The sequence below is a fragment of the Larimichthys crocea genome, chromosome VII (assembly GCF_000972845.2).
Source record: "Larimichthys crocea isolate SSNF chromosome VII, L_crocea_2.0, whole genome shotgun sequence".
Taxonomy (NCBI): domain Eukaryota; kingdom Metazoa; phylum Chordata; class Actinopteri; family Sciaenidae; genus Larimichthys; species Larimichthys crocea.
The window spans coordinates 4730111-4757926 of NC_040017.1; the positions used below are offsets into that span (position 1 = coordinate 4730111).

General features: G+C 41.9%; 1 protein-coding gene across 7 annotated transcripts in view; it reads left to right on the forward strand.

Annotated features, from left to right (window-relative positions):
- The window catches only part of usp2a (ubiquitin specific peptidase 2a), a 41105-nt gene extending 17830 nt beyond the window's left edge, over positions 1–23275 (forward strand). For 4 of the 7 annotated variants that reach the window (XM_010733246.3, XM_027280123.1, XM_010733247.3 and 1 more), the window contains exons 4-14: positions 16533–16583; positions 17780–17903; positions 18202–18313; positions 18398–18508; positions 19149–19213; positions 19328–19431; positions 19737–19817; positions 20009–20087; positions 20595–20699; positions 20909–21029; positions 22059–23275. In XM_010733246.3, the coding sequence (XP_010731548.2) occupies positions 16533–16583; positions 17780–17903; positions 18202–18313; positions 18398–18508; positions 19149–19213; positions 19328–19431; positions 19737–19817; positions 20009–20087; positions 20595–20699; positions 20909–21029; positions 22059–22143 (1038 nt within the window). In that variant the 3' untranslated portion in view covers positions 22144–23275. Of the gene's footprint in view, positions 1–5559; positions 6079–16532; positions 16584–17779; positions 17904–18201; positions 18314–18397; positions 18509–19148; positions 19214–19327; positions 19432–19736; positions 19818–20008; positions 20088–20594; positions 20700–20908; positions 21030–22058 lie in introns of those variants that run through there. The other 3 variants (XM_010733248.3, XM_019268334.2, XM_027280124.1) reach the window with 3 other exon arrangements.
- Positions 23276–27816: the final 4541 nt, after the last annotated feature.

Genomic DNA, 27816 nt, shown 5'->3' on the forward strand with positions numbered 1-27816 from the left:
TACTAATCAGCAAACATGCCTCCAAGCAAGAGAATGACATGTGTCAAAACTCTGTGTGTGTGTGTGTGTGTGTGTGTGTGTGTGTGTGTGTGCGCATGCAGCGTGCGCGCTTGCATGTGTGCTGAGACATTTCGGGTGAAAATGTCAGCAATGATCTCATGACTGATGAGTGTCGGGATGACTACTTCATGAGCCTCTTATGTCGTTTCAGGCCAGCCGTCCTTAGTAACAGTGATGGTTAGAGGAGCTTTGTTGTTGTGGTGCTCAGGATGATCAAAGTTATTATTGCTGATGATTATAAGACTCCACCTTCCACCCAGCAGTGGCTCATCAAGCCATTTTTGAGCATATAGTCAGAGATATGCTTATTGTTAGGGCTGCAACTCGATGGAAAATGGCCATCACAAGTTCCCAAAATTTTTCATATCTGATCAAAAGTCCGCGAATTAACTGCCACATAAGACAAAAGAATATTATTTTAAACAACCTGGAGCTGTACTTCGAGCTGTACTTGTGTTAAACAGTTTGTTTGTAACGATTTAGAATATCGTCTCTCTCTCACCTAGTTGCAGCAGAAGTTGGTCCACCATGATCTGGGTTCTGCTCAAGGTTTCTGTCTCTTAAAGGAAGTTTTTCCTCGCCATTGTCACCAAGTGTTTGCTCATGGTGGGGACTGTTAAGTCTCTATAAAGAGTATGGTCTAGTTCAGCTCTATATAGAATGTGCCATGAGGTAACTGAGACCACTAAGTGAATTCTCAGTTGAACAAGCATTCTTAAATCAAACACCTAAATATGTAATGTTGGTGTTACATATCAGTATTTTGATGCCCAATTTAATATCATAACTTTTACTATGCTGTGTGTTTGAATGCTGTTTCTGTATATCACTGTCCCACTTGCTGACACAGTAGTACAGACACATTGGTCTTGGTGTGGAGGTGTGGTGATGTGATGATACCAGTCCTTCACAATGACCAGAGAAAACAAGTTCTCTATTAGAACTCATTCATATTACAACACTAGTAGTTGTGTTATGGTTGTTTAAACTCACTTATGCCGCTGTTGAAGGGTGTCTTGAAATAGCGTTGGCAAAACAAAGTAAACCTGGACCAAGCTTACAACACAAAAATAGCAGCTGGCATTGCCACATGGTCCTGTTCATCTTGTGCCATGTTCATGAGTAAGCAAGCAAGCTGCTTAACATGACTATTGTTCCTGTTTTCCCTGTTTCTCATGCACGGTATGCAGATCAGACCAGAGTATGAAGGAGAAGAAAACATCTGATGTAAGCTCTTCAGTGGGTTTACGAAGCAGATTTACAGCTGTGCTTTACCAACCAAGCAGAAAACTACAGTTTATTACAACCTGGGTTTATTTTTTCAGCCCTGGCTATGATTCCATATCATATTCATACATTCATACTCTGGCTAAAAACAGGTCCAACAGTGCAATCAACACGAGTGTTCAGATGATCATACTCTTGGATAAGTCAAACTTATTTGGAAGGGGAGAGTACAATTGTGCAATGATGTATTATTGACAACACTGCGTATTCAGTCATATTCAGTTGTACTTCCAAATAAAGTGGTTTAGATAATCTGAGTGAACTGTTGGCTTGTTTACAGATTATGGGCTTCAATCTCAGTTCGGTCCTGTTTATTGCCATCCAGACTTTTTAAGTTTTTCTGGAGCGATGTGTGACTTAAACATAAACCTGAGACAAGGTACAATGTTACCTCACCGTGAGTTTGGAGCCAGCTCTTTGTAAAGACAGACAACCTTTCACTCACACTTTCACTTTTTGCTCTTTGGCTTCTACAAACAAACAGCCGCAGTGTAGGGCCAGCATGGCACGCCTGAATGAAAGCTGCCTCGATTTTGCCCAAAGTTATTCTGCTCAGGCTTTGTGTCTAGACTTTCTGTTGAGTCAACAATATTTTTTAGACTGCATGACTCTTAGTTCACCACCTTGGTCAGACAGCTTATGGCTTGATTGAAAAAAAAGCAGTCTGGTGGAGCCTTACTTTGTTCTTTGGCATGTAAGAGGTGTACTTTAGCGTGCTTTAGCAGTTATGAGTCTGCATGGTTGGGTTTGTGGGTCCTTGTGTGTTTTTTGTCAATATAACACTGTATGCATGAGTATCAATACTGGCATCAAAACATCTTAATAATATCCACACAGTGCTTTGAAAGGGAGTAACATTCATCCATCCATTTTCTAGCTGCTTATCCAGGACAGGGTCGCGGTGGCAGCGTGGTGTGCAGCAGGCCAGATGTCCTTTTTGACACCCTCCACTTCTCCTAAACACATCTATGCCAGCTGGGAAATCAGCATTCACTATGTGTTCATGTGTGCTCGGTAGAGCTCTTTATCAGGCGTCTAACCCACATAAAGCCATGTGTCTGATGCTGAATATTAGCCGAGTTTTTCTCATATTGCATAAGCCCACCCACTTGTGCACAGTGAGTCTAGCCAACAGCGTAGGGCTCCTATCTCATCCACTCTGGGTCACTACCCAAAGCTCGTAACTTTACTTAGGATGAAGGTGTACCGATAAATCATGAGCTTTGTGTTGTGGGTCAGCACACAGTTTGATATAATGGAAGAATAACTGCAGGTGAAGCCCAGTCACACTTTATATTATTTGATTTTATCCTAGCCCTAATGGAAATATTGAAGTTTAGGTGGCTGTAAAATAATATACATAACTATGTCCACCATGTTTAACTGTCATGTTTCTGCAATAGTCCAGATCAGACAAACACTGGCTCCTGACAGGGCCTTTTATGTTTTTCATGTGTTTTGCTGCCACCAATTTCTCCTTTGTGCTTTGAAGAAGAGAGTGAAACAAGCGGGTTGCAATCAGCACCTTTATCACAAGATGCTACCAAATCCAACACATTGATCCACTAATCCTGAGATTTGCAAATAGGCTAGTAGTTTGACAAAATAATCTTTCACTTCATAGCTCTTTCAGCCACTTTTTATGGTCTTCATCATCAGTGAGGAATTGCTCAGTTGTCTTTGACCTACTAGCTATGGAACTAAGTATGTATTGTTGGGTGCCTCCCCCAGAGGTGCAGAAGAGTTGAACTGAGTCATACCTCAGATATGAACACACAGACATGATAAACATATTTATGTTTAATTCAATATAACGTACATACATCCCAAAGGTAATCCCTTGTCTCAAATTTGCCTATGGTGTGGCCCACAGTGTCAGTTAGACAGTTCAGACTTTACCTGATATCTAGATCGACAGAGACTGTACAGAAGCCTTCATCCTGTTCTGGAACAGTGACACAGAACGGTTCATTCTGTTCTGGACCTCTCCCACGTACACTCCTGAACTCTCCCGCATGCTACGGACGAGGTGATGTCAGCATTTAGCATCAGCGCTAGCAAGTTAAAGAATTCTATGTGGCTTGCGGCAATGTAGAATAAGGGCATAGGTCTGCCGTCAGGAACAATGAATTGTTTTAATTGCCCTTCAAATGAATCTGTTGTACCTGGGTTAAATTTAAACACTTGAGTGAAGAGATTGTCAGTCTAATGTGCCTAATTTAGCTTAGGGAATAGAACAGCCTTCCCTAGGTAATTTTACTCTGACTTCTCCTAGATAACACTGCTCCGGGGCTGCTTTTGTCCCATTTTTATACCAGACTGCTTAGCTCTTTGCATCAGATAATCAGAAAACAAACATTGCCTCTTTGCCCCCTTCTCTTACGTTGTAGTTTTCCACCTCAAGGATACAGACATTCAGACCCACACACACACACGTTGAGCCTGGTAATGGAATGTACTCCTTGGCTATTTGTTGTGTACACACGCTAGAGCCCGGGTCATGAGATTGCTGCTGGGGACATGTTGCACTCCTTTAACTCTACACATTTGTTCTGCTAAAATCACCCACACCGTAGACAGAAGACGGGTGCAGAAGTGCATGTTGCACTGATACTGGTCCATTGTCGATGCTTTTAAAGGTAAAGCTATGGAGCTAGCCCACTGTTTTTCTCAGAATTTTTGCAAGTTTGCTATTTTAGTGACCCTGAACTATGCTGCCAGTAAGTGGGAGGCGAGGCGAGGCAAGGCACAGCACGTTCTGTTGTCTTCCTTGCTAATTAGCTCCATCAGTTTAGAAACTTCTCTTAAAGATTGTAACCAACAGCCTTGTGTTGCCAGCAGCAGCAGGCTAGTATAACATGCTACACCTAACATTTCCTCATCAATTTTATTTTGGACTGTCCGAAATGTCGAAACCCTGTAACCCTTGTTTACTAAATTCTGATATAACATCACATTGCCAAGTACTTCTGACTCATATCGGATTCAGTTACACTTTTTGTGTATCACCTGATCTGATGGAACTAAAAAACACTGATGCATCACTTAACAGTGAATCCTTTTTTAGTTGAAGTGTGTAGTGTTATTTTTTTATTTAGTAGTCTCTGTTCTTACTCTATCATTGCTCCTTATTTACTCATTTCTGAGTAAACAGTAACAACTACATGAATTTTCCACTTGAAATCACAAACAGTAGACTTTTTTCACAGCCGCCAATTTGACATGAAATAGTTGGTAAACACAGCAGGAGATAACAATGATACTAATGAAGGTTCAGTTCCATTCAGGTCAGGCAGTGTCAGGGTGGTGCTATTGGTCATGTTGGCTTACTGGAAAAGCTGTCCTGCACTAAATGGAATGAAATGTTAATTAGTATTATTGGCACCTTAGTATTTCATGTCAAAATGGGTTCATTATCACCTGAGGCCCCCCTGCCTCCCCCTGCTTTATGGAGCATTTTAGTGTCTTTCAGCTCATTGTTTTGTTTTTTTCCAGCCTGCAACTTTTAATATTTTGGTTTAGTCTCAACGTTTTCATCAGCGTATTTTCCAAACAAGTACTGGAGGCTTAATTAAGTTGAACTAAAAAGGTGATGATATGTTTTGTATTCACAGCTTGTTTCCACACTCCCCAAGTGGCCAAACATAAATTAAAGCAAGATATCTATCTTAAAATAATTCATAGGCTGCTACTTCTGAACCCTAAATGTTACTACTTGGCATGATAAACTACCCATACTTGCTTAATGCTGGTAAAAGCTAGGATTGCTTCTTCATCCTGTTATTGTCACACTAATCACTAAAACCACTGAACATCAGTAGTTTGTGTTGCTGGTGAATCACTGGAATCTCATCGCAGACCCTTTTTTAGGACTAAAGAATCAAATTTTAAACCACTGGGTCAGACTGTAAATGCACACACCCTTACTGTCACATTTATACAGCAGTGTGACTCTGATGGATCTATTTTCATGCAGTTACATTGTTTTAAAAAAGAGATGATATAGGTTGGTTTTTCTGCCATGCTCATTATGGAGATGAGTAGTCTCCTTGGACCACAGCATTAGTCCTTCAGCAGCTAGGGATGGACTCTGACGTAGACAGCACGGCAAGAGGCGCTCGCTGACGTTTGTTGTAGGCCGACTAACCCGAGCCAAAGGGGGCGGGCCTCCGGTCCTGTAAAACGGAGTGGGTGCACAATATACACTTAATACCGTTTACAGAGCTACTCTAGAGGCTGGACACGCTCGGCGCTTACACCTGCGTAGAATGATACAGTAGCCAGTAGTTCTTCTGTCGTTATTTAGTGTTTTTTATACGTGTTACCTGTGTCTTATCGGGCTATTATACTGTAAGTCATTTAAAGGGAAAGCCACAGGTTTGTTCTTTGTTCGGCGTGATTTGTGAGGTCGGTGCCGTTACATGAATGAATGAATGATAACAACAGGCAGGGAGCCTATCAGAAACGGATTAAAATAGAAAACGAACTAAGAACCGAGCCGCAGGAGCGCTCAGAAAACCTCCGCTGTCGTCTGAATAACTCGCACCCGGTCGTCGGCTTCATTCCTCCGCCAGCATGCCGAGCATGCGACAGTCCTACACGGTGACCGTACCTGAGGAACCACCGGCGGCAGCTTTCCCGTTCCTGAAGCAGGAGATGCGGCGAAAAGGCAGCATGTCCGGCTCGGTGCTGGTGTCAACTTTCGTAGGGCTTCTCATAAACCAAGCCAAGGTAAGAAACCGCGTCCGCCTATCTCCGCTTCAAAGAACGTCACACCAAACTCCTTTGAAAAATCAGCCAATTTAACATTTATATCGCATTAATATTTAAAAATTGTAAAACTTACAAGGCGACAGTTAGGATGGTTTGTGTAATGCCCGGTATTAACTATGAAATAAGGCGTGTATAATACAATAATAGCGGTTATTTAGCATTGTGAAATTGGTGCGTGTTTGGTAGGTTATTCACTATCTTCTGTCACCGAAATACTCGCGGCGGGTGGTAACGAGCAGTATACATGTACAGTAAACCAAGTGTCATATTAGACTATATTAGACTCGTTACTTTTTACTGATCAAACGATATGTTTTTATGATATTTTATGTTCTGCTAGGTTCTGTCAGTGTAAGCATAGATGGACTGGTTGCACAGCAGACATTTTGACTTGTCACAGGTGGACTAAATGTTCCATAAAGTGTCCCCGTGACAGTGACGGCGAGTCCGCGCGCACAGTGTCAGGGGCAGCTCTCATTAACACACCTGTGAGCTCCCGCTCTGACATGTCAAAATGTCTGTTTGTAGGAGAGTTCAGGTGTCTTGTGGGCTGAAAACGAGGAATTGTGACTTTTTAAAGAGGACACAGACGGTTATATCACTGACAGAGTTATGTATCTTGTCAAAGATGATGTCAGTTTAACGTTGAAGTGTGTCATTTGCGGAGGTAAGCCGCTCTTTTAAGCCGCTGTACTCCGCTGTGCCAGGATCAGTAGGCCTGCACTGGCAGGTCACTGGTTATATAACCACCGTTTAATCCCCCTCATACACTACAGCTGCTCTTACTACACTGCTCTTATGTATCTCACTGTAGGCTATAATGGAAATAAATGGAGAAATAACCCATTCTGACAGGGCTTTCTTTATACACTACGATATCTAGGATATGAATGTTGCCTCTGGCTGTTTCCATACGGACACATACACACATACATGTAGGTCTGAGAACAAAATGTAGAGAAAATGATTGAATTTAAGACAGTTGAGAGCTTACATGAAGGGATTATAGCAGTATTATTCATTGAAAATTGTCATCAGTGTTGATTTAATTTACATTTTTCATGTTTCAATATCTCCCCTGGTTGAAGGTATAATATTTTACCCCCACGTTTAATGAATTATGTTTACATTTAATTATTGTCATGGAAGAAAAGCCAATGAACAGGAACAGCCTTTATGTTGTGATCACCACTCTGTGTGTGTGTGTGTGTGTGTGTGTGTGTGTGTGTGTGTGTGTGTGTGTGCGCGCGCGCGCGCGCGCGTGTGTGTGTGTGTTTATATGTTCCAAGGCTACAGCGTAGAGTGGAGCTGCTGTGTGCCAGTGTCTGTTATGTAATGAGAAATCCCATTAGAATACACTTTAGTGCCGGCCAGGCCAGGCAGCTTGGCACGCTTTCTGTTTTGTTGTCACCATCCACCTGCTCCTCCTGTCCTGTCCTTCTCCTTCCGCTCTTGCTCATCATCTGTCCTCTACTCCTCCCTCCCTCCCCACACACCACCACATGCATGAAGAGCTGCTCGGCCTTCTCTTAGTGGGTGCGTATGTGAATTTGCACATGGGATAAATGTGTGTGTGTGTGTGTGTGTGTGTGTGTGTGTGTGTGTGTGGTTATGTATAATCATGCACATGTTTATGCACAGCGGGCTCACAGCACACCATCACTGACAGCTGTAAGGTTAAAGGTCGCTTTCTTACTCCCCCTCTACATCCTCTACTCCTCTACTCTGCTACTACTCCACTACTCTACTACTCTACTTGCTCTGTAGTATTAAAGGAGCAGTGTGTGTTTAGTGGCATTTAGCAGTGTAGTTCCTGATTGCATCAAGGAGAAACTACAGTGTTTGTAAAAAAGTGGTTGTTGTTTAGTTTGTCCATTCTGGGCTACTGTAGATATAAAAGGCTCAATGTAAAGTAACAAGTGCTGATACACTAATGAAAACATAGTTATACATAAACATATTATACTCCAAATTTCCCAATAGATCCCCCTAAATGTTACAAATTGGACCTTTTAAAGCTAATGATATATGAATTGATTAGACCCTCGACAGAAAATCAGTTGCCCACAATTTTAATCATCCGTTAATCATCTGGACATTTATCAAGAAAAAAGTCTTTGTTGGTTGAAGGGCTGGGCGATATGTTTAGAATCAATATCACAATAATGATTAGAATATTTTTCTGATTTTAACACTTTATGATATGTCAGGTGTATGCAAAATGACAATAGAAATGTATGAAAATAACATGAAGTGCAGTGATCTGTGCTGCATTACATGAATCTTAACACATACAAACCCCTCAAAGCTCTAATTTGTGCTCTGTTACACGTAGCTTGGAATCATTTATTTGGACGACAGGTTTTTAACTCACGAAACTGATAATGCTCATTTCATTTTGAGCTTTGGGAACTTGTAATTCACTTTTCTTTTTACTATTTTAATGTAACACTTATTTGAATAAATGTTCAACAAATGTATGTATAATGAGAATAATCCATAACGTAGGTGTGGAAAACTCCTATCATTACACTTACTGGTCAAAACATTCCATTTTCCTCATAAACTCATCACTTATTCACTTATGTAACCTTTCTTGTTTGTAATTTGTTATTGTAACCAATCCATTTGGACTGTTAACTCAGAGATGTAATGCTGTTCATATGGATTTTTTATACCAAAGACCAGAGCCTGAGTGGAATGGGAGTGGGAGTAACTTTGCATTAGATTTGTCATATGCGGATTTGATGTGTGGTATTTCTACAGTATACAGTGCTGTGGTGCAGGCACTTTGTTACACCTTCGTATCTGGTTATTTTCCATCTACTTGTCGAGGCCCATGGGGTGATCTTCTAGTGTAGTATGTGGGGACGTGAAGCCCAGGCTTTAGTCTAATATAAACACAAGCCTGTTAGCTAGAAGTTAACTTTTCTACCGCTGAGGTTGGATATTTTCCCTGCATACCAGTGGAGATGTGTGAAGATGAACAGAGCTCTTACATAAGAAGCCGGCGCATTGCTTTATGGTCACATGTGCTCAAGATGTTATATATACAATGTTGGATGTTAGTGTGACACCCCCGGTGGGCGAAGACGGCGTGTGTGGAGAGCATCTTCTCTTTGATCCAATGAAATGCAACCAAGGCGCCGGTTCAGCTGATCTTAGGCTATATTTATTTGTGTTTCTCAGGGAAACAGCCATTCTTCTCAGTGAGAGGTTCTCACTGTTTACTTGTTTTGCAAGTGAATGTGTGAGAGAGATGAGCTGTGCCTTCACGTCACCCAACACCAGCTCCACAAGTGCTGATGACTGATTCCATCCTTCTGTGTGCGTTTTTAGAAGGGAGAAATAAATAGATTGTCTCTCTTTACCTATCAAGTGCCAATGCTCAGTGTTTGTGTGTGTGTTTGTGAACTCACTGACACACACAAACAAGTTTGCGTGTGAGCAAAAGTGTCACTTCTGCTCACATGGGAGACTCTCGACAAAACTCATAGAGACTGAGAGAGATTGTTTATGATGGTCTGCCAAACAGAGAGACAGGTCAGAACAGACTGTTCTGCTGCTCTCTCTCACGCTGGCATGCCAGCCAATCAGCAGTTGGCATTAGGCACTGCCAGGTGGACCCAGGCATCCTGCTGCTGGTAGTGTGAAGTTTAGTTTACAGCCCCAGGGACACAAGCAGAGCAGGGAGGAGGAAAGTGGCACTTGTTATTGCTTTGTTGCTGGAGGCATAATATTAGAGCAGAGCCAATATTGCAATTAGATATTAATCACCCACACTGATTCTGAATCAGCCCCCTCAGTTCACAGTACTGATTTTGTTTTATATATCAGTGTTTCTGTTCACACATCATTCAAGCCTGATTAATAAGTGGCTAATACATTGTATTTTATTCACATACACTATAAAGAGAGTCCATTTGTTAGCTGCTGATTCCAGCTGACACTGGGCAAGAAGCGGGTTACACCTGGACAGGTCACTAGTCAATCACAAGGCTGACACACTGACAGACGACCATTCATACTCGTGTTTACACCTCAGTCAACCTAAACTGCATGTCTTTGGACTGTGGCCTGACCCGTAGAAAACCCAATATCACAGCAGATGGTACAGAGATGATCAGAATGCTCCTGTGCATTCATTTATCGTTTGGAATTCGCTTCCCTCTGGGATTTCATTAGGCTATATCGCTTGTGCTTTGAGCTTGTTATTCTCCCACATCTTCGTCTTCTCAAGGTTTAGATTACTAAGGAGCTGCTACAGCAACAGGTGTACAGCAGATTGTTCAAAGGAAGTCTTTCTTTAAAATGCTTGCTCCAATGTTCACTTTACTTTAGTTCAAACAAGAAAGGAAGAGAGGTTTTGTTCACTCTAGCAGCTAATTCACAACACATAAAACTTAAAGTAGTAAAATGTTTTAGAAAAAGACACATCTGCTGAAACCATTATGTTCAGTGCATCTCATCAGAACCGCATTACTGTCTAACAAACATGTTGAATACATAAAACATTTTCAAAGCTGGTTTATGGACTATTTGAATTGTGCATAGTTAACCTTCATATCTGCTAAGCTGTAGTCTTGCTCTTTCTTTCCTTTGATGGTGCATTGCATGTGTTTCTTTGGCTGTTGATCAGTGGAATACCATGAACCTGGAGTATTTTTGTTAGTGTTTGTGTGCAATACAAACCCAATGGGGACCCATTCATAAAAACAGCTCTATAGTGCTACTAGTTGTCAAAAACTCCACAGTGCACCTTTAAAGGCCCAGTGCAGTCAAAATGCATGAACAGATGTTTCCCCGTGACAAGAATGTGGCCTCAGTGGAGCCTGTCCTTTTAGCCATCACCTTTTGATCAATATCAGCTGATGTCAGACGCTTAAGTAAAGCATGTCAGGCATTTGTCCCACTCTACATTCCTCAGATTAAGCTTGACGCAACACAGAATGCATGCTACACGGCTTCATCTGCCTGCTAGCGGCTAAAGTTCACGGAGTGGTGAGCGGTGATAAGGAAAGGATTTCAGGATTTCAATCTGTCCTTCTCTTTCTTCATAGTTAGTTGTTGACCTTCTGTTTTTATATGAAGTCACGCTGGAAAGCAAAGCCATAATGAGGGATTATCCGTTTCTTCCAGCCTCCTCACCTTGCTTTGACCCATTTCCTCTGCTCCAGCACCACGCTCCCTCCCCCAGGCCCACAGTCCCACAGTGTTTGAATTAATTGAGCACAGTGGATGGACAGATTTTACCTCCACCAAGCTGGCTGCACGCCAAAGGGACATTTCCGCTGTCTCTTATTCCCGGCTTTAGGAAGCAGTTGAAGCTGGCCTGTGGAATGCTTTTTAATGCAGCCTCTCCGTTTACCATCCTCTCCAGCCTCAGAGGAGTAGGGTTTCAAAAGTAGCTCACTAGTTGCCTGAGCTTCTTCTGACATTTATGAATAGAGCATTTATGCAAAGTTATCCCCCTGGGCTGCCTCTTTGTGTACACTACGTATCAGCCTCCTCACATGGAACGACTGGGAATATGAAACGTGGATGTATGTTCCCTCTTGTGACTGTCGCTTTGATTTATCTCTATTCTACTCCTCCACTTGCTTTGTTCCTCCCATCTGTTCATCTCTGTCTCTACAAAAAACAAAATATCCCTCTCCAGCATGCAGCGATTCTCCTCTGTGCTTCATAAATTCAGTGACAATAAATATTAGGGCTGTGATGGAGGTGATCATTAGGCCACCTTATATTAAATACCACAGTGGGTGCATGGACTGTGCATAACCATTGGCTGATAAGTGACCTATGATGAATAATAGAGCAGAGTTGCTCCTCTGCTGTTTGGGTTTGCTGTGGGTTACACTGAGTTGATAAATTGGGTCGAATGAGTAATTTATAATGCATTTACATTCGGTTACAGCATCACTTTAAAGTTCACATTGTTTTTTTGTAATAGCCAAACCAAAATCCTAAATCTGTAATGTTGTTGTTTGCTCAGGCATTGATACATGAAAGATATATATTTATTTTAGTATTTTATTTGTTCATGCAGACAGTGGGGTAGTCTGATGTGGAAAAATGGTGGGTATGTATCCAAAGAGCATGTGATCCAGCAGTCACAGGATCTGTAAGAAAAACCTCCAGTGTATTGGTGTTTGTGAATAGTCATATTCAGATACAATAACATTATGTTGGTGGTATGAATGTGCTTAGTGCAAATGTGATTTGAATGTCACAGTTTGCTTCTCTTGCTGTCAAAGTTCAACATATTAGTTTGGTAAGTGTTACTGCACTGACAAAACATCTTTAGATATTTTAAGTTTTATTAACGTTGGTAGAAAATATTGTATTCATGTAAAACTATAGACTGTATATAACATGGACGTAGTCTCCATGGCGTCACTCACAGGTTTCTGGAGAGCTGTTGTGAAGCTCAGTGTGCGTACTGTCTTGGCAGTCTTGCCTCCACCTGGTCCCCACAAATCCAAAAATGGGCAAAGACATGGATCATGGGTGGAGTTGGGGCAGGTTGAACGATGCCTGGTTGCTCAGCTAACCTCAATATAATATATAATAAATTTGAACATGTGAGTTGTAAATAAATTCACCCTCAGTACAGTTGTTATGAACGGAGAAATTGGCTATAGAGATCAGAACTTTTTCAAAACTGTGTTCTGCAGCAAGCCTCAAGCGGCTATTTTATAAAGTGCAGTTTTCGGCACCTCACTTTACAGCCACAGATGCTGCTGCTTCGTATAACCGCATTGCTAACAGCAACAAACTGACTGATGATGGACTTTCCTTAAAATCATCATGTGTAAAGAGTTGGATCATTCCTTAGTCACTTTTTTATTTTTATTTTGCTGAAATGTTAGAGTAGTGCAGCTTTACTGTTTGTGCATAACGTCGATTCATCATACACCCACTGTGCTGCTTTAAACGGCACATGAAGATGACTCACAGCTGAATTTGCATGTTGGAATTAGCTGTCATTATAGTCATGCTACGGGCTGGGATCAGAGCTTGAGCCAGTAGCTAATTCATGGATCGTTGTACACATGCCTTAAAGAATCCTGTTTGACACGCCGCTTTAGAAATCAGGACTTAATGACTTGGATTATATTTGCATTTTACAACAGTGTCTGTCAAATGAATAGAGGCAGTCGGATTAAATGAGACAGAACAGTTCATTTAAACACAGTAGGTTGCTATTTTAGATATAAAGTAACTTGACTTTCATGTTCCAGTCTAAACATAGATCATCCCTGACCATTGTGCCTTCATGTGTTAGATTGCTCTCGTCAAAAAATCTCCAGTGTGGTGTGGCTGATTTTCTTCAACAGTGTCAAAGCTGCAATAAAAGTTGCTTCACCCTGCCCGAAGAAAATGCCAACTCACCAGAAATAAAGTCGTTAGTGTCGTTAGTGTGACTTTCAGTAGAGAGCTAGAATCTAGATTCTAGAACGTGGGATGACGCTCGTAGTCAAAAAGTCACGTCTGCTCCAAACCATTCACTCCCAAATCCTCACGCTCTCAACTCTCCCTCACACATTGAGTCACACACACTCCCTCCACGCTCAGCCTTGTCACTGTGATGTCACCATGTCCTCTAGCTTTCCCATCCTGCAAAAAACGAGAATAGAGTTGCTACGGAGACAGAGATGGCAACGTTGTGTCATCGTCGTGACGTCAGGCAGGCTGGTCGAAGGAGCAGAGCCAATCGCAAGTGGACAAGCGTGCGTTATTAAAAGCAAAGCTGCTATTTTGGGGGGCCGGCCGTGGCGTTACTCAGCAGAGTGCAGCAAAGTCAGATGTACACATTCTAACAGTGTGTGTGTGTGTGTGTGTGTGTGTGTGTGTGTGTGTGTGTATTAAAATCTTAGGTGACCAGAGATGGTTTGTCCTGCAGGAGTAATCACTGAGTTACACATGACAGGAAGTGTGTGTGTGTGTGTGTGTGTGTGTGTGTGTGTGTGTGTGTGTGTGTGTGTGTGTGTGTGTGTGTGTGTGTGTGTGTGTGTGTTGTTCGTTGTTCTGTGGCTGTGGCTAATGAAGTGTTTCATTCACTACAGTGGAATTTACAGAGAGGAGGATTTAGATAAGCCCGAGTTAATTAAACTGTAGATTTTTTTCCCTCCCTGCTGTGCTGACTCTCTCTCTCTGCTGAATAAGAGACAGATGGCAGAGGTTGTTTATATAATAGTAAAAAGCTCTTCCTGCATCAGTCCTCATAACTAGATAAGCTGCAGGCTCATGTTACTGATGAGCATGCTCACGCCATGTATAGCAGACGGCTAACACTCACTTTGGTTTCTGAGGCGAGGTAAGTTCAGGATTAACTGAGTCAGTCCTACCGCGGTATCGCCATGGAAACATGCTGAACGCCTAACCTGCTCCAGTGTAGAGGTTATGAAAGAGATTGACGCTATAAAAGCACCATCTACCTGTGGATGTATGAATTATTAAAAGCTTTTTATAAGTTCTAATAATACATCCATGAGAAGATATGAAAGGAAGCCTGCTCAGACTACTGCTTTCTGTTTTTATATTCATTTTTTATTAGATCCAGAGTTTCCCCATTTCACAGATATTATGAGAAAATTGTGCCTCACATCACCCTCTCCAGGTCAGCTGAACTGTGTTAGTTTGACTGTTCATGTTGATGCACAGCAGGCTGAGGATACTGTGACAGGTTTCCCAGCACACTCACATAATACCCCCAACTAACAGACGACTGATACCTTTTTGAACACTATGATCGCAGCGATGAGTCCGTTTGTGGTCACTCATGTACTGTATGATAATGAATGAATGTCAGGTCACATGTGAGGTGTGGTGAACTGTGTCCAGCTTCTCTAGCATGTATTGTTGATGTTACATCATTGAACTGTGTAATTGCGTTCAGAGAAGTTAAATCCAGGAGCTGAGAGTCACTTTGTAGAGAAATGTTAATTTATTTGTTAAAAAATGGGAAGAGAACAAGTTATCACCACCACTTTGTATCCAGTCCAATGAGCATCCTTTAAAACCCATGTCCTGTTCATCACCACGTCTCTCCTCGGGTTCAGACAGTTTTCATGGTGGTCCTGATACACAGGGCTCTCAGTGAGTGTGCCCTAGCTTCACCACAGGTGAGGGTAACAGGGGGCATGTGGGTAAGATAGATTTCAGTTGCCAGTGAGATCAGGTGACTGGTGTTAAGCTGCTGGCCCAGCAGAGTTGCTCTCTGCCTAGAAAATACAAGCTCAAGTTACCACGCTGTGAGTTTCTCTGCCGGGCCACTAGTCAGCTTGTTTTTAGACATAAAACTGAAGCTGCTCGAATCATCTTTTTATCTTGCTCTGCACATACTTTGTTATGACACAGACATTATTTGACAAAAAGATTGGTAGAGGAGTCCAACTGTTTAACTGTTGTTCTTGATTGTTTGTGAAATACCACCACTATAAAACACACACACATGCCATCTTTTGACAGGGCATGAAGGCAGATGATGTGAAAAATGAATTCAGTTTGTTTTTGTTTTGTTTTTTCAAGTTTTCTAAAGCATAATTGTCTGCTGCCTCTGCTCCTTAGAAGAGGGCACAAGTGCATTCCTTATCCACCCCATGTTCTTTGTTAGTTCTTCCTCTAGCTGCTCAATTATATAACCACTCAACTTATGTAATGCAATTTAACCGCAGCAAGTGATGACATAAGTTGTGTAAAACATTTTGTACCATTTTAAGGTTTTGAAACCAGGATTACACGCTTTGCCATCCGTCACGCCTCGCTGAGATAAAGTGTGTGTACAGTGTTTCTCGGTTTAGCTTAGAAACTCCTTAAGGTGCAGTGATTCCGTGTTATCTGCTGTTGTTGATCAGATCTTTGCCATCCGGGAGTGATTACCAAGAGAGGAAATGACTACAGGAGATAACAAAAACAAGTTCCTCTCTAAAGATAATGCTCAACACGAAAGGCCTCCTGTCAGTCATCCCTAGGCGGACAAAACACACATACTGAATTGCAGAGTGTACATATCACATCTCTGTCACGTGAGATATTGTTAAAGTACAAACCCAGCCTGGAGGAGAAACACAGCACTAAATATGGTGATAGGACAACAAGTGGTTTCAGTGTCTGCATCTGTCTTATAAAGAACTGTGAAGTGTTACAAGGTAAAACAACATTTCTACACACAAACACAGGAATAAGACAAAAGAAGATAAAGGTTCAAAACAATCACACGCCCTGATGAAACGTTCTGATTAAAAATGTATTTTAAGAATGTGACATTACAGTTTCACTGTTCAAAACAGGCTCAGCACATTGAAATGTTTTGTCAGGATGAACATTTCTTTGTTTTTGGGTAGACTGAAATGCATAAATCTAGTTGTCCTGAAAAAAGATTAAAAGGTTGTGTCTTTGTCTTTCAGAATTCAAAGAGTGCCCAAGGCCTGGTGGGACTAAAGAACCTAGGAAACACTGTAAGTACAGCCGCAACATACCATATACAGCTAATTACATCTGTCTAGTGTCTTAAGTCTGCAATAGTTGCATCGTATTCTTCACAGCAGAGAGAGCTCACTCTAAATTCCTATATAATCCAGTTGGTGTTACACTGAGACTTTGTATATCAGATGGATTAAACACGAGAGTGGCGGTCCAGCAGAGTTTGAGTCTACCAGGCAACAGGCAGAAAGAGAACTCCTAAAATAAACGATGTGTGCTGTGGTGTGTGTGTTTCTGTTAATGTGTGTGTGTGTGTGTGTGTGTGTACAGTAACCTAATGAGAGAGCTCTGAACTATGGACCGGAGTGGACACGCTCTCTCTCTGACTGGTTTGATCCTACAATGAACTGCATGAGGCTCATGTGGGCACACAGGGGGAGCAGTACACACAGTGCTGTGATCTGCAGATCTTTTTAAATGCAGTTTATTATATATTTTAATCACATATTGTAGCGGCCCATTAAATCAATCACCTGAAATCACTCAGATGCATCTGTTGACACATAAACAACAAAGTGGAAGAGTTCGAGTACAGGAACATAAACATGTTTTTGGCAGATTGACATTATTCAGTCGATGAGAAGATCAACGGCATTCTCATGTCCGTACGCTAAATATGAGTTTGGAGCCAGTTAGCTTAGCTTAGCATAAACTGTAAATGCAAACAAGAAGTCAATTGTAAAAACAGCACTGTGGGTATTGGGAGGTTTTGTGCAGGACTATTTCTTGGACTGGTGTAATAATATGTCTTTTGTTCTCGCAGTGAGGTTGCCAGGCAACCAGTGGAGAACACCACACAGTGGGTTTTGCACAGGTTAAACAGATGAGATGTTTCTCCTCCGTGCTAAGCTAGGCTAACCCTCTGCTCAGCTTGTTTTAGCGGTTTACGGTCTTTATGCTAAGCTAAGCTAACCAGCTGTCATTGGTAGCTTCAACTATTGTTTAACTATTCCTTTAGTTTGCTACTAATCAGCTATGAAGGTGTGATCATCAGCTACCAGCAGGTCAAATATACATCAAGTTTTTAATTAGATACTGGTGTGGTCAATGTGCATCAAGTTGAAGTGTAAAAGGAGTTTTTCATTTCTTTCCATCAGTGAATGAGGATACTGAAACTTGATGTCTTTTCTTCAGTCAGAGAATCAGACTGTCTGTGATGTTTTTCTTGCAGTGTTTCATGAACAGTATCCTGCAGTGTCTCAGCAACACACACAGCCTGCGAGACTACTGCCTGCACAACTCGCACCGCAGAGACCTTAACAACAACAGCCGCACCAACACAGCCCTCATGGAAGGTGAGAGACGTGTCACACAGGCCCCCTAGAGTCCGAAACAAACAGCTCTCACAGCTGCTCACAAGCAACACACTCTTACCTCCTTACCTCTGGATTAGATTTGCATCCTTCAGAACACATGCGAGGACAAGAGGCAGACTGGTTCTCCTCCTGTAGGCCCACTGACAATGTTTTAGGTCTTTAAGTGCGAGGGATTTACCTTCAGGACACAGTCAACTTGAATACACTGTTACAGTTGTAAAATTTGTGAAGTGTATGCTCCAGTGTGTGAGTAACTTGAGTGTCTCTGCTCTGGTAGAATTTGCCAAGCTGATACAGACCATGTGGACGTCGTCCAGCAGTGAGGCGGTCAGCCCGTCTGAATTCAAAACTCAGATCCAGAGATATGCTCCCAGATTTGTGGGATACAAGTAAGCTGCTGCGCGTGTCACATATCATGATTCTCTCTGAAAACAGCAACATCAGCTGATGTTTCTGTCTTCTGTGTCTTACAGCCAACAGGATGCTCAGGAGTTCCTGCGATTCCTCCTGGACGGTCTGCACAACGAGGTCAACAGGGTCACTGTCAGGCCGAGAGGAACTGTAGAGGACTTCGACCACCTGCCGTAAGTAATCTGCCTGACAGACTGTGTGTGTGTGTGTGTGTGTGTGTGTGTGTGTGTGTGTGTCTGTGTCTCTGTGTCTCTGTGTCTGTGTGTCTGTGTCTGTGTGTGTGTCTGGCCCTGTACACGTCGGTGGCCAGGTTTAGCTGATGTGATATAAGGCTAAATTGAGGAATGTGTTTGGGTGCTATTAGCAATGTTTTTAACCCATGAACAACCTGTTTAAAGTGATGAAAGACACGAACAGGAAAGAGCAGACTGAGACACTGTAACTTAATTATGTAAAAACATCAGGGCCACAGGAGCCTGTATATGTGTCTTTGGTTCAGGCATTATTAGGGCTCCATCATGAAGTGTTGAACAGTTTGACCTCCTGTGTTGAGTCGTTGCCGCTCTGCTGTTCAGATCAGCTTAATGCTCCACTTCTTGTTAGATATAATTCTCAGTTATCTAACCGTGGCTTGTTTAAGGGTCACAGTTAATCTCTGCAACTTTCAGTATTACCCTCAAAACAAGTCCACTCGGCCTAAACCTGGAAAAAATAACACATTTTAAAGTGTTCCATTAAAAAGTGTCTGTTTTCTGCTGTGACCCGTCACATTATCTTATATGACAACAGTGTAATGTCTGTCTCTGTGTTCAGGGATGAAGAGAAGGGGAAGAAGATGTGGAGCAAATATCTGGAGAGAGAGGACAGCAAGATAGTCGGTGAGTAGAAATGCAGCAATATTAATGTCTTGTCACTGATACATAAATATCTTTTCCTAATCTGTTTTATGTTGATGCAATGATCAGCGTGGTGTTTTTGTTTGGCTCTTGCAGACCTGTTTGTGGGGCAGCTGAAGAGCTCTCTGACTTGCAGCCACTGTGGTTTCTGCTCCACTGTCTTCGACCCCTTTTGGGATCTCTCTCTACCTATCGCCAAGGTTAGGAAACACACACACACACACACACGCACACACACACACACACACACACACACACACACACACACACAGATGTAACATAGACAGGTGGATGTCGATCATCCTCACATAACCTAAGTCCCAGAAGGTGAACAGTGAGGTGATGCAGAGGTGACTTTTCTGTTTGTTCTTCTGTCTGCAGCTCTTAACATGAGCTTCTTTTGTTTCCTCCTTGTCTCTGTTTGTGCTTTGCTTTGCTTTGTGTGTGTGCTTTGTGTGTGTGTCTGTGTGCATGCTAATGTAAATGCATCTATGTTTGTGCTCAGAAGGGCTACGGTGAGGTGAGTCTGATGGACTGCATGCGGCTCTTCACCAAAGAAGACGTCCTCGACGGGGATGAGAAGCCGGTGAGAACAGAATCCTTCCTGGAGTCAGTTTAGTAGAACTACAAACCATGTTTCACTTCATTTGACCATTTGTGTTTTGTTTTTCTATTAGTCATGTGATTGCAGTATTATATCAGTAGATGTGTGTATGGATTCAAATCAGCAGCTACACAGTACACAGTGAGTGAGCTAACTCTGTTTCCTCTCCACAGACGTGCTACAGGTGTAAAGCCAGGAGGAGATGCACTAAGAAGTTCACAATACAGAAGTTCCCCAAGATCTTAGTGCTGCGTATCCTTTCCTCTGGACTTCAGGGTTTAATACAGACGTGTTAATTAGACATTTGCAGGGAGCCCGGAGCTGTGGGAGCACCAAGGTGTCTGTATCAGTGAGGATATGGCAGCGTACACTGTAGTCGACAGCGCTTCAAGAATTACAGTGAGATGTACTCGAGGCCCGAACAAAGTGACTCATGACTGTTTTGCATTCATTTGCATGGATGTGTAATCAGCATTAGATTTGTCAGAACTATGAATAATATGAATAAATACAACTTCGTGTGCTTTGCAAACACTTTGGGAAAATGTTCCATGACACATCCATGCAGAGGATTGAGTGTGAAAGCACTGCAGTCCGATGTACAGTACATGTGTTTAAAGCCCAGTGGAGTAGAACTGGCTTCTTGACTCGTCTATGCAGCGAGTGAAGATGTCTGAGGACAGAAAGAAACCTTGTACACAGTCATGTAGCTAAATGTACACACAGAGCACTTGTTCCTTGACTCTCCCGCTCATCCAGACCTGAAACGTTTCTCTGAGGCACGAAGAACCAGCAAACTGTCCACCTTCGTTAACTTCCCCATGAAGGATCTCGACCTGCGGGAGTTTGCCTCGGAAAACAGCAGTAAGTACCAAACCTGAGATGCAGCTCTGTTTACACCGAGATTCTAAAACATTCCTTGTGCTGGATGTCTTACAAAGCTTTAGATCACGAAGAGAAAGTCTCATCAGTCTGTCTTCACTCTGAGAATAATAAACATATATAGATGTTTGATCTTTGTTTTTGTGTGTGTTGTTTGAGCTGAGTTTTTTCTCTCTTCTGTCCTCTTATAGTAAATGCAGTGTACAACCTGTATGCAGTGTCCAACCACTCAGGCACCACTATGGGCGGTCACTACACAGCCTACTGTCGCAATCCCAACTCGGGAGAATGGTACACCTTTAATGACTCCAGGTAACTGAACTCAATCATCAGGTGTACAATCTCATGTTAATTACGTATTCGTTACATATGAAGAGATAACTCATTTCTTAGTCATTTTCTTAAATCATTTTTAGTTACCATGACCACACTGTCATGGTAACTGACAGAGTAGAAGCTCTTTTATCTCCTTTGGTGCCTCCTGAGCATCCAGTCGTTCCCTTCAGGCTTCCTCTGCTGCGCTCATTCATAACACACCACGCCACCTCTGACTGGACCATGTATATTACACAACTCACACATTTCCCCAACCTCGTTATTGTATCTGGAGTAACAGCAGCAGAGCGTCAGGACACCACCATACAGTGTTTCCTCCTCACCCGACTACACACACCATGTCCGTGTGTGTGCTCCTCCAGCTCTTTGTCAGTGGTGACTGAACATGTGTCATATACACTATATGCTGTGTACACTCAAACACTGAGGGAGATGTAATAAATGTTTTGTCAGGTATGGAATTCTGTTTTAATGAAACACAGCTGCACCGATGCAACTGCAGTCAGAGTTAAATGAGGTGCTTCCTAAACCTCCAAATGTTTCCTCATAACCACTGAATGTGGACTTTTTCTTCAGCGCCGGAAGTAATCCAACATATATAGTTACAGCACAAACAGGAAGAGTCTGACGTGGTTAATGCGTCCTGACTCCCCAAGATGTGAAGTAATATAGACTAAAACGCACTCCAACGTGTCCCCAGTTCACTCACTCCCAGATCCAGACTGCACACTGATTGTAAGCTTTGTAGGCTTTGTGTGTGTTCACACTGTCTGAAACATCCAGTATGCATCTGGTGTACTGAAAACCTGCAGACATAAAAAAAAACATTTGTGTAGTACCAATATACAACATGTAGTGACTACACCATCAGTCTGATGGTTCAAGAGCTTAAACAGCTAGAGTTTAAAATGCAGTTTGTATATTCAAAGCAGGCCGTGTCATCTTTGTCTTTACTATTACTCTCGTTTCTCACCGTCTCTCCCTCTTTCTCTTCTCTCTTTCCAGAGTAACGCCAATGTCCTCCAGCCAAGTGCGCAGCAGCGACGCCTACGTCTTGTTCTATGAGCTGGCTTCAGCCTCGCGGATGTGAAGCCTCATGCAGGACTGCGGGCCACAGCACCACTCTGACTGACGGACAGACAGACGGATGGAAAATAAGAGTGTTGGTGGAGCCAGGCCTATTTTGGACTTGTATTTGGACATATATCACACACACGCACACACTCCCACACACACGCACACACACAAAGGCACACACCCCCACCAGCCTGGAGGCTGCTCCTCTGTGCAGAGGGAGCTGGAGCGGGGAACACTCTGGAAACCACAGGAACCTGATCAACCAGCCCGGCTTTCTTTCCCTCTCTGTCTTTACTCTCGTGTCTTGCTCACTTTGAGTGGAGATGTGTGTTTACTTTGTGTGTGTGTGTGTGTGTGCGTGCGTTTGTGTGTGAGTGTGCAAGGCTGACACAGGGCAATAATCCCATCTGACCGACCCGACCAACCAGTGAATCAGTCTCCATCTCAGAGTCCCTCTCTATGCACTGCAAACCAAACTCTCCTCCTGAACACACCTTCGCTTCTTTTTCCTCAGCTGTCTCCACGTTTGCCTCAAAACATTAAAACTGACTTGTTGCAATTTTTTTGACTTTTTTCTGCTTTGAATTCATGATTATTATTTTTTGGTTTGTTTGTTTGTTTTGGGCGGGGTTATCACCTCAGCACCAAGAGCATCATCGTCACCACCACCACTTTGGACTGTGGATTCATTGTGCTTAGCGTGTGACTGTAAGAGGACTGGTCACGGTTACGAGGAGCTTACAGCCCACCGGCCTGCCTGCTTTTCACAGCTTTCCCTTCCACTGCACTACAACACTCCCCATGTCTCTGTCAGCATCTTCTTCACTTTGTTTTCTTTGTCTAAACAGTGGATGGGAGGCCAGTGGTACTGTGAGCGTCACATGCTTGAGAGGAAAACACTCCAACATGTGTTTTTATTTCATTTGTTTCTCCCATGTGTGGCTGCTACTGATGTTTTCAAAGTGCTGTGAATGGATGAATGGACAGTCCAGTACAGATCTGCTATGGATTAGTAAGATAAACAAAAATAATGGTAACAATCCTCATCGTCAGCATGAGGTCTTTTCTTCCTCTCTTGTTTCATGCCATTGAACAACACGGAAAGAATGTTTTAAAGAAAAAAAACAAACACTATATCTGTATATTTTTATATCCTGATGCAATATTGAGAATGTACTATTCAATGGTGCTGAAAATGACCCATAACTGTTTTCAGTTGGTTTATTTCCCAGGTTTCAAGAGAGAAAAAAAAGTTATTATTTATGCTTACAGGTGAAAATGTGATGAGTCACACTTTTTAACAGTGGCAGTCAAGTATATAAATATATAAATATATATATATATATATATATATGAATAAAAGTTAACAAAACAGTGGTTTTACTTTGAGTCTGGTGTCTTTTTTTATTATGAGAGTCTACACTGCACTCAGACAGGTCAGGACTCACATGGGGGTGCAAGGTAAATATCTCTGCCTCTGCTGCTTACCATCTCAGTAAATTTAACATCCAGTTTCCAGCCATGTCGGTATACATTTCCCACTATAAAAACATCAAATATAAAAGAAACTAAATACTAGTACTAATAGTAACACAGATAATTCAAAATATTCTGATGAGAATGACTAAAAGAGTTTGATTGAATCTGAAAGTATCATTTGACTGCCAGTTTCTTCTAATGACGCTGAGCTACTGCACATAGTAGAATCACACTTCAGTGATATAATTCATCTTGGGCAGAGACAGCTCAACCGGCTCTCTTATCAGCTTAACACCGCAGAGACACACCATTTTTCTTTTGATGGATCGCTCAGTAATCATTATGGAAGTGCTGCGGCCTGGCCTACTTCCTGCTGCTCCATTATCCGTACATGGCCTATTTCTGTGGTCCGAGCTCTGCAGCCTCATAGTGTGATCTGATGCCATGAAACGGTCCGGTGGCAGCCTGGAATAGTTGTATAGGCTGACATCACGCAGGCTCCCACATCTCAGAGGAAGGCCTCATCAGCTATCTGAAAAAAAAGAAAGAAAAAAAGATCCACATACAGTGACACACTCACTCATCTTAGATTAGTTGATGTTTAGGGAGGAACATACATCCTATCATCAGACTAATGATGTCACTTGGTGACACATAATCTGCCTTATTTCGCAGAACGATGTCCACTGCAAGTGCAGATATGAAATGAACTCTGCTGGGAGTTCAGTGTGACACATAAAGGAATTAACTCAAGAACAACATAAATTGGTACTAATTGTAAAGTAGCAATGTAATTGAGTGAAAAACTCAATTTAAGCTCAAGTACAGATTCATTTATTACTCACGAATACATTTCATTTTGTTTTTTATGAAAGAGAAAAAAGAAACATTCATCACGTTGAATTGTGTTTTATAAGTTGACCTGCTGTGCTCTGATTAGAGGACTCTTGATCTAGCAATTAGCTGAAAATAATTAACTAAAATGCACTGATTGAACACAGTCACTAAATCGAGTAACAAATTATATCTTAATAATAAATAATAAATCATGTCTTTCCAGTAAACTTACTTAAAAATAACTCGGAAGTTGGGTTCATTCATAAATAATGAGATGTTTGCTGTGCTGTGCATCTCCCTCTTAATGGAAGTTTTTTCTTGCCACTGTCATCAAGTGCTTGCTCATGGTGGGAATTGTTGAGTCTCTGTACGATGTCATGGGCCAAGATGTCCCAGAATGCCTTGCAGAACTCCACTGTCAGTGTCTGGAGCCTCTTGTAGAGTCAGTGGGTGAGTTGGTCTCTTTGGACATCTGATGCAATCCACCACAGACCTCTTCTGTCAACTGCTCCTTCTCCTTGAATTCACTTTTAAATCTTAAAGAGCAAAACTCCACAGCTCTTTGTCGGATCAGGTTCGGCTCTGTCAGCTCCTGCCCTGTTTCTGAGAGCAGAGAATGGATCTGTCTCCTCTGTCCTTGTCTCTTTTTCTAGCACTTTCTACTTTAGTGTCCAACAGGTGGGCTAATGCCATCTTTTTAGTCTTGAGGATTTCAATATATCCTCGATTTCCCATGGAAATCACTCTCAAACTCAAGATCCAAAATATCATTATTTTTTTGGTTAGAAACCTTCTGTGGCCACAGACATTAGGACTGAGCATGTGAACCACGGGTGGGATGAAAGAGGGATAGCTGTGGCCTATAGACTCATGATGTGTGGGTGACCTCCTGAACACTGGTATAGAAAACAGATGAATGAAAAACAGAATGAGCAGGGTTCTTATATTATGGCAAATGTGTGTACAGATGTGTCTACCTCTCTGTCCTTAACAGTCCACAGGTTGGCTGCTCAGACTCTGATTCGCTCCCTGGAGATGGAGGAGAGAGAGCGCAGAGGAGAGCAAGATGGAGGAGTGAAGAAGAAGGTGGTGGAGCTCAGTGTCCAATCAGGAGTGAGCAGTGCCTTCACTGCCTTCATTGCTGTCAACAAACGGGAGGGCGAGGCGATTCAAGGACCGATGTTCCAACACCCGGTGAGTGTTTGAAACAAAAAAAAAAAAAAATGACCCTCTATTAGAAAATCACTAATCATTGAACACACTGATTGTTCTAATTGTGTTTAATTTAGAGATGAGAGCTTGCATGTGTTCTTTACTCAGTGTTCACAGCTGTTCCCAGGTCTATGAGTTTGTATGTAAAAAGTTTCACTTTTGGGATATTTTGAATATTTGGAAGACATGAATAATTCAAGCACTGCTCTTAAGTGCTTGTTGTAAGTCATGAATAAACACAGAAACCAGAAGTTTAGTTGATATTTTTTGTTTATTGATGCACATGTAATGTCTGTTCCGCACTCTTTATTTTCTTTTTTAAATCTCAAAGGGATGAATCGCCAATCAGTCACCTATGCAGTAAGTAAAAAGATTGAGAAACACTGTGTATTTCTAAAAATTCTGTATTTGGAAGACATGAATAATTCAAGTAACTGCTTGTTGTGAGTTATAAATCAACACAGAAACCAGTAGTTTAGTTGATATCTTATGTTTATTGATTCAAATATAATGTCTGTTCAGGCACTCTTTATTTTCTTTTTTAAATCTCAAAGGGATGGAGGTCTGCGCTCCAATGGTCTATGGTAAGTAAAGTAATACGAATAAGTAAAAAGATGAATGATAGTGAAACAGATTGTGTATTTCTCTGAATACACAAGCAAGCCAACATTTCTGTGGCAAAATGTATTCTGTAGTTATGTGAATTTTTTGCAACTTTAATGTGAAGTGCTGTATGTACAGTTGTTTATGAAATCATTTTTTTTGTTTAAAAGTTAAGTTAAAAAAGAGTGTTCGTTTTCCACGACACATGAATTAGCATAGCGTTTGTTCAGGCAGAGGACTTGGGAATTGTTGGGTCTTTGGTCCTCTGAGAAACTGAGCCAATCGCTGTTACGACGTTCTTTGTCACACTAATAAACACCACACAATAGAATGTTGTAATTTGGAAAACATTTTAGTTTTGATAGGAACCATGAAATATTTTGGAATGCTTTTGCTGTGTAGTAGTGTATTTCTAGTGGAGATGCACTGTTGTGTTGTAAAGTGCAGAAAAACGCACTGGGACTGGACGCAGGTGTTCATTAAACTGGTTTCTCCTTCAGGATTGATACACAGAGCCTTGTAACAATGGAATCCTGTTCTTTCACATTTGCTATTTTTATTTGATGCCCTTTATGTCAATTTGTGTCAGGTGTCTCATAGCAGTCTATGCATTAATGCAGACCATAGACAGTATAAAACATGGACGTAGTATCTGTGATGTCACCTACAGGTTTCTGAACTGACTCTGGTTGCCATGTTGGCAGCCCTACCAGAGTGGGGCAGCTTGTGATTTAGGATGTAAACAGATCAGAGCAAAATAGAATGGAACCACTCATTAAAGTGACATTCGGACATCTTCAGGTCTGTATATAAGGCCACGGCTCTTCAGTCAGTCTGATCATTTCAGACCTTACAACGTGCATCACAAAATGTGAAAAAAGAGAATTTGCAAAAGACAAACGACTGATACAGAATACATCTGTTCATCAGAGAGCAACTACAACTGCAGCCTACAGCATTACTTACTGACAGACTCTATCAGCCAAAGAAAATGCAGAGCCCAAGGAAGCCAAAAGGTGACCAGAGGAGCGAGGAGATCACTGTCCTGCAGCAAAACGCCTTTAAGAAAGAGAAGATTTTTGGGAGAAAGCTGGATGAGCTAAAAACTCAGCTCAGTGTTCAGATCTCACTTAACCTGAAGCTTTCCACTGAGCTCAAGAGAGAGAGACTCCCCATACAATCACCGGCCATGATGACGAATGTGAGGATGAGCCGTGCAAGCAGCAGGAATCCATGGCTGAAGTCGTGAGGAGAAACAGTGCAAGTAGCACATCTTTTCTTGTGTTCTTCAAGTATCTCTGGTGCTTGGCTTTGAAGTAGAGACTGCAGGCCTTCCCGTTCACTTTTCCCTCTCTGCCTCTCTCAGTGTAATTCTGCGATCTTTGATGGTAATTCAGTATTGCAATAATAATTCACTCTGTGCTATAAAAACATTTTTAGCACTAGTCAATACTGATGGCTTTGGAGAGCGTGATAACAGATAAACTGCAGAGAGTGTTGTAGAATATGAAATAGAGAATATTCAGTTAGGATTATGCAGGCAGCTGTTTTGTTT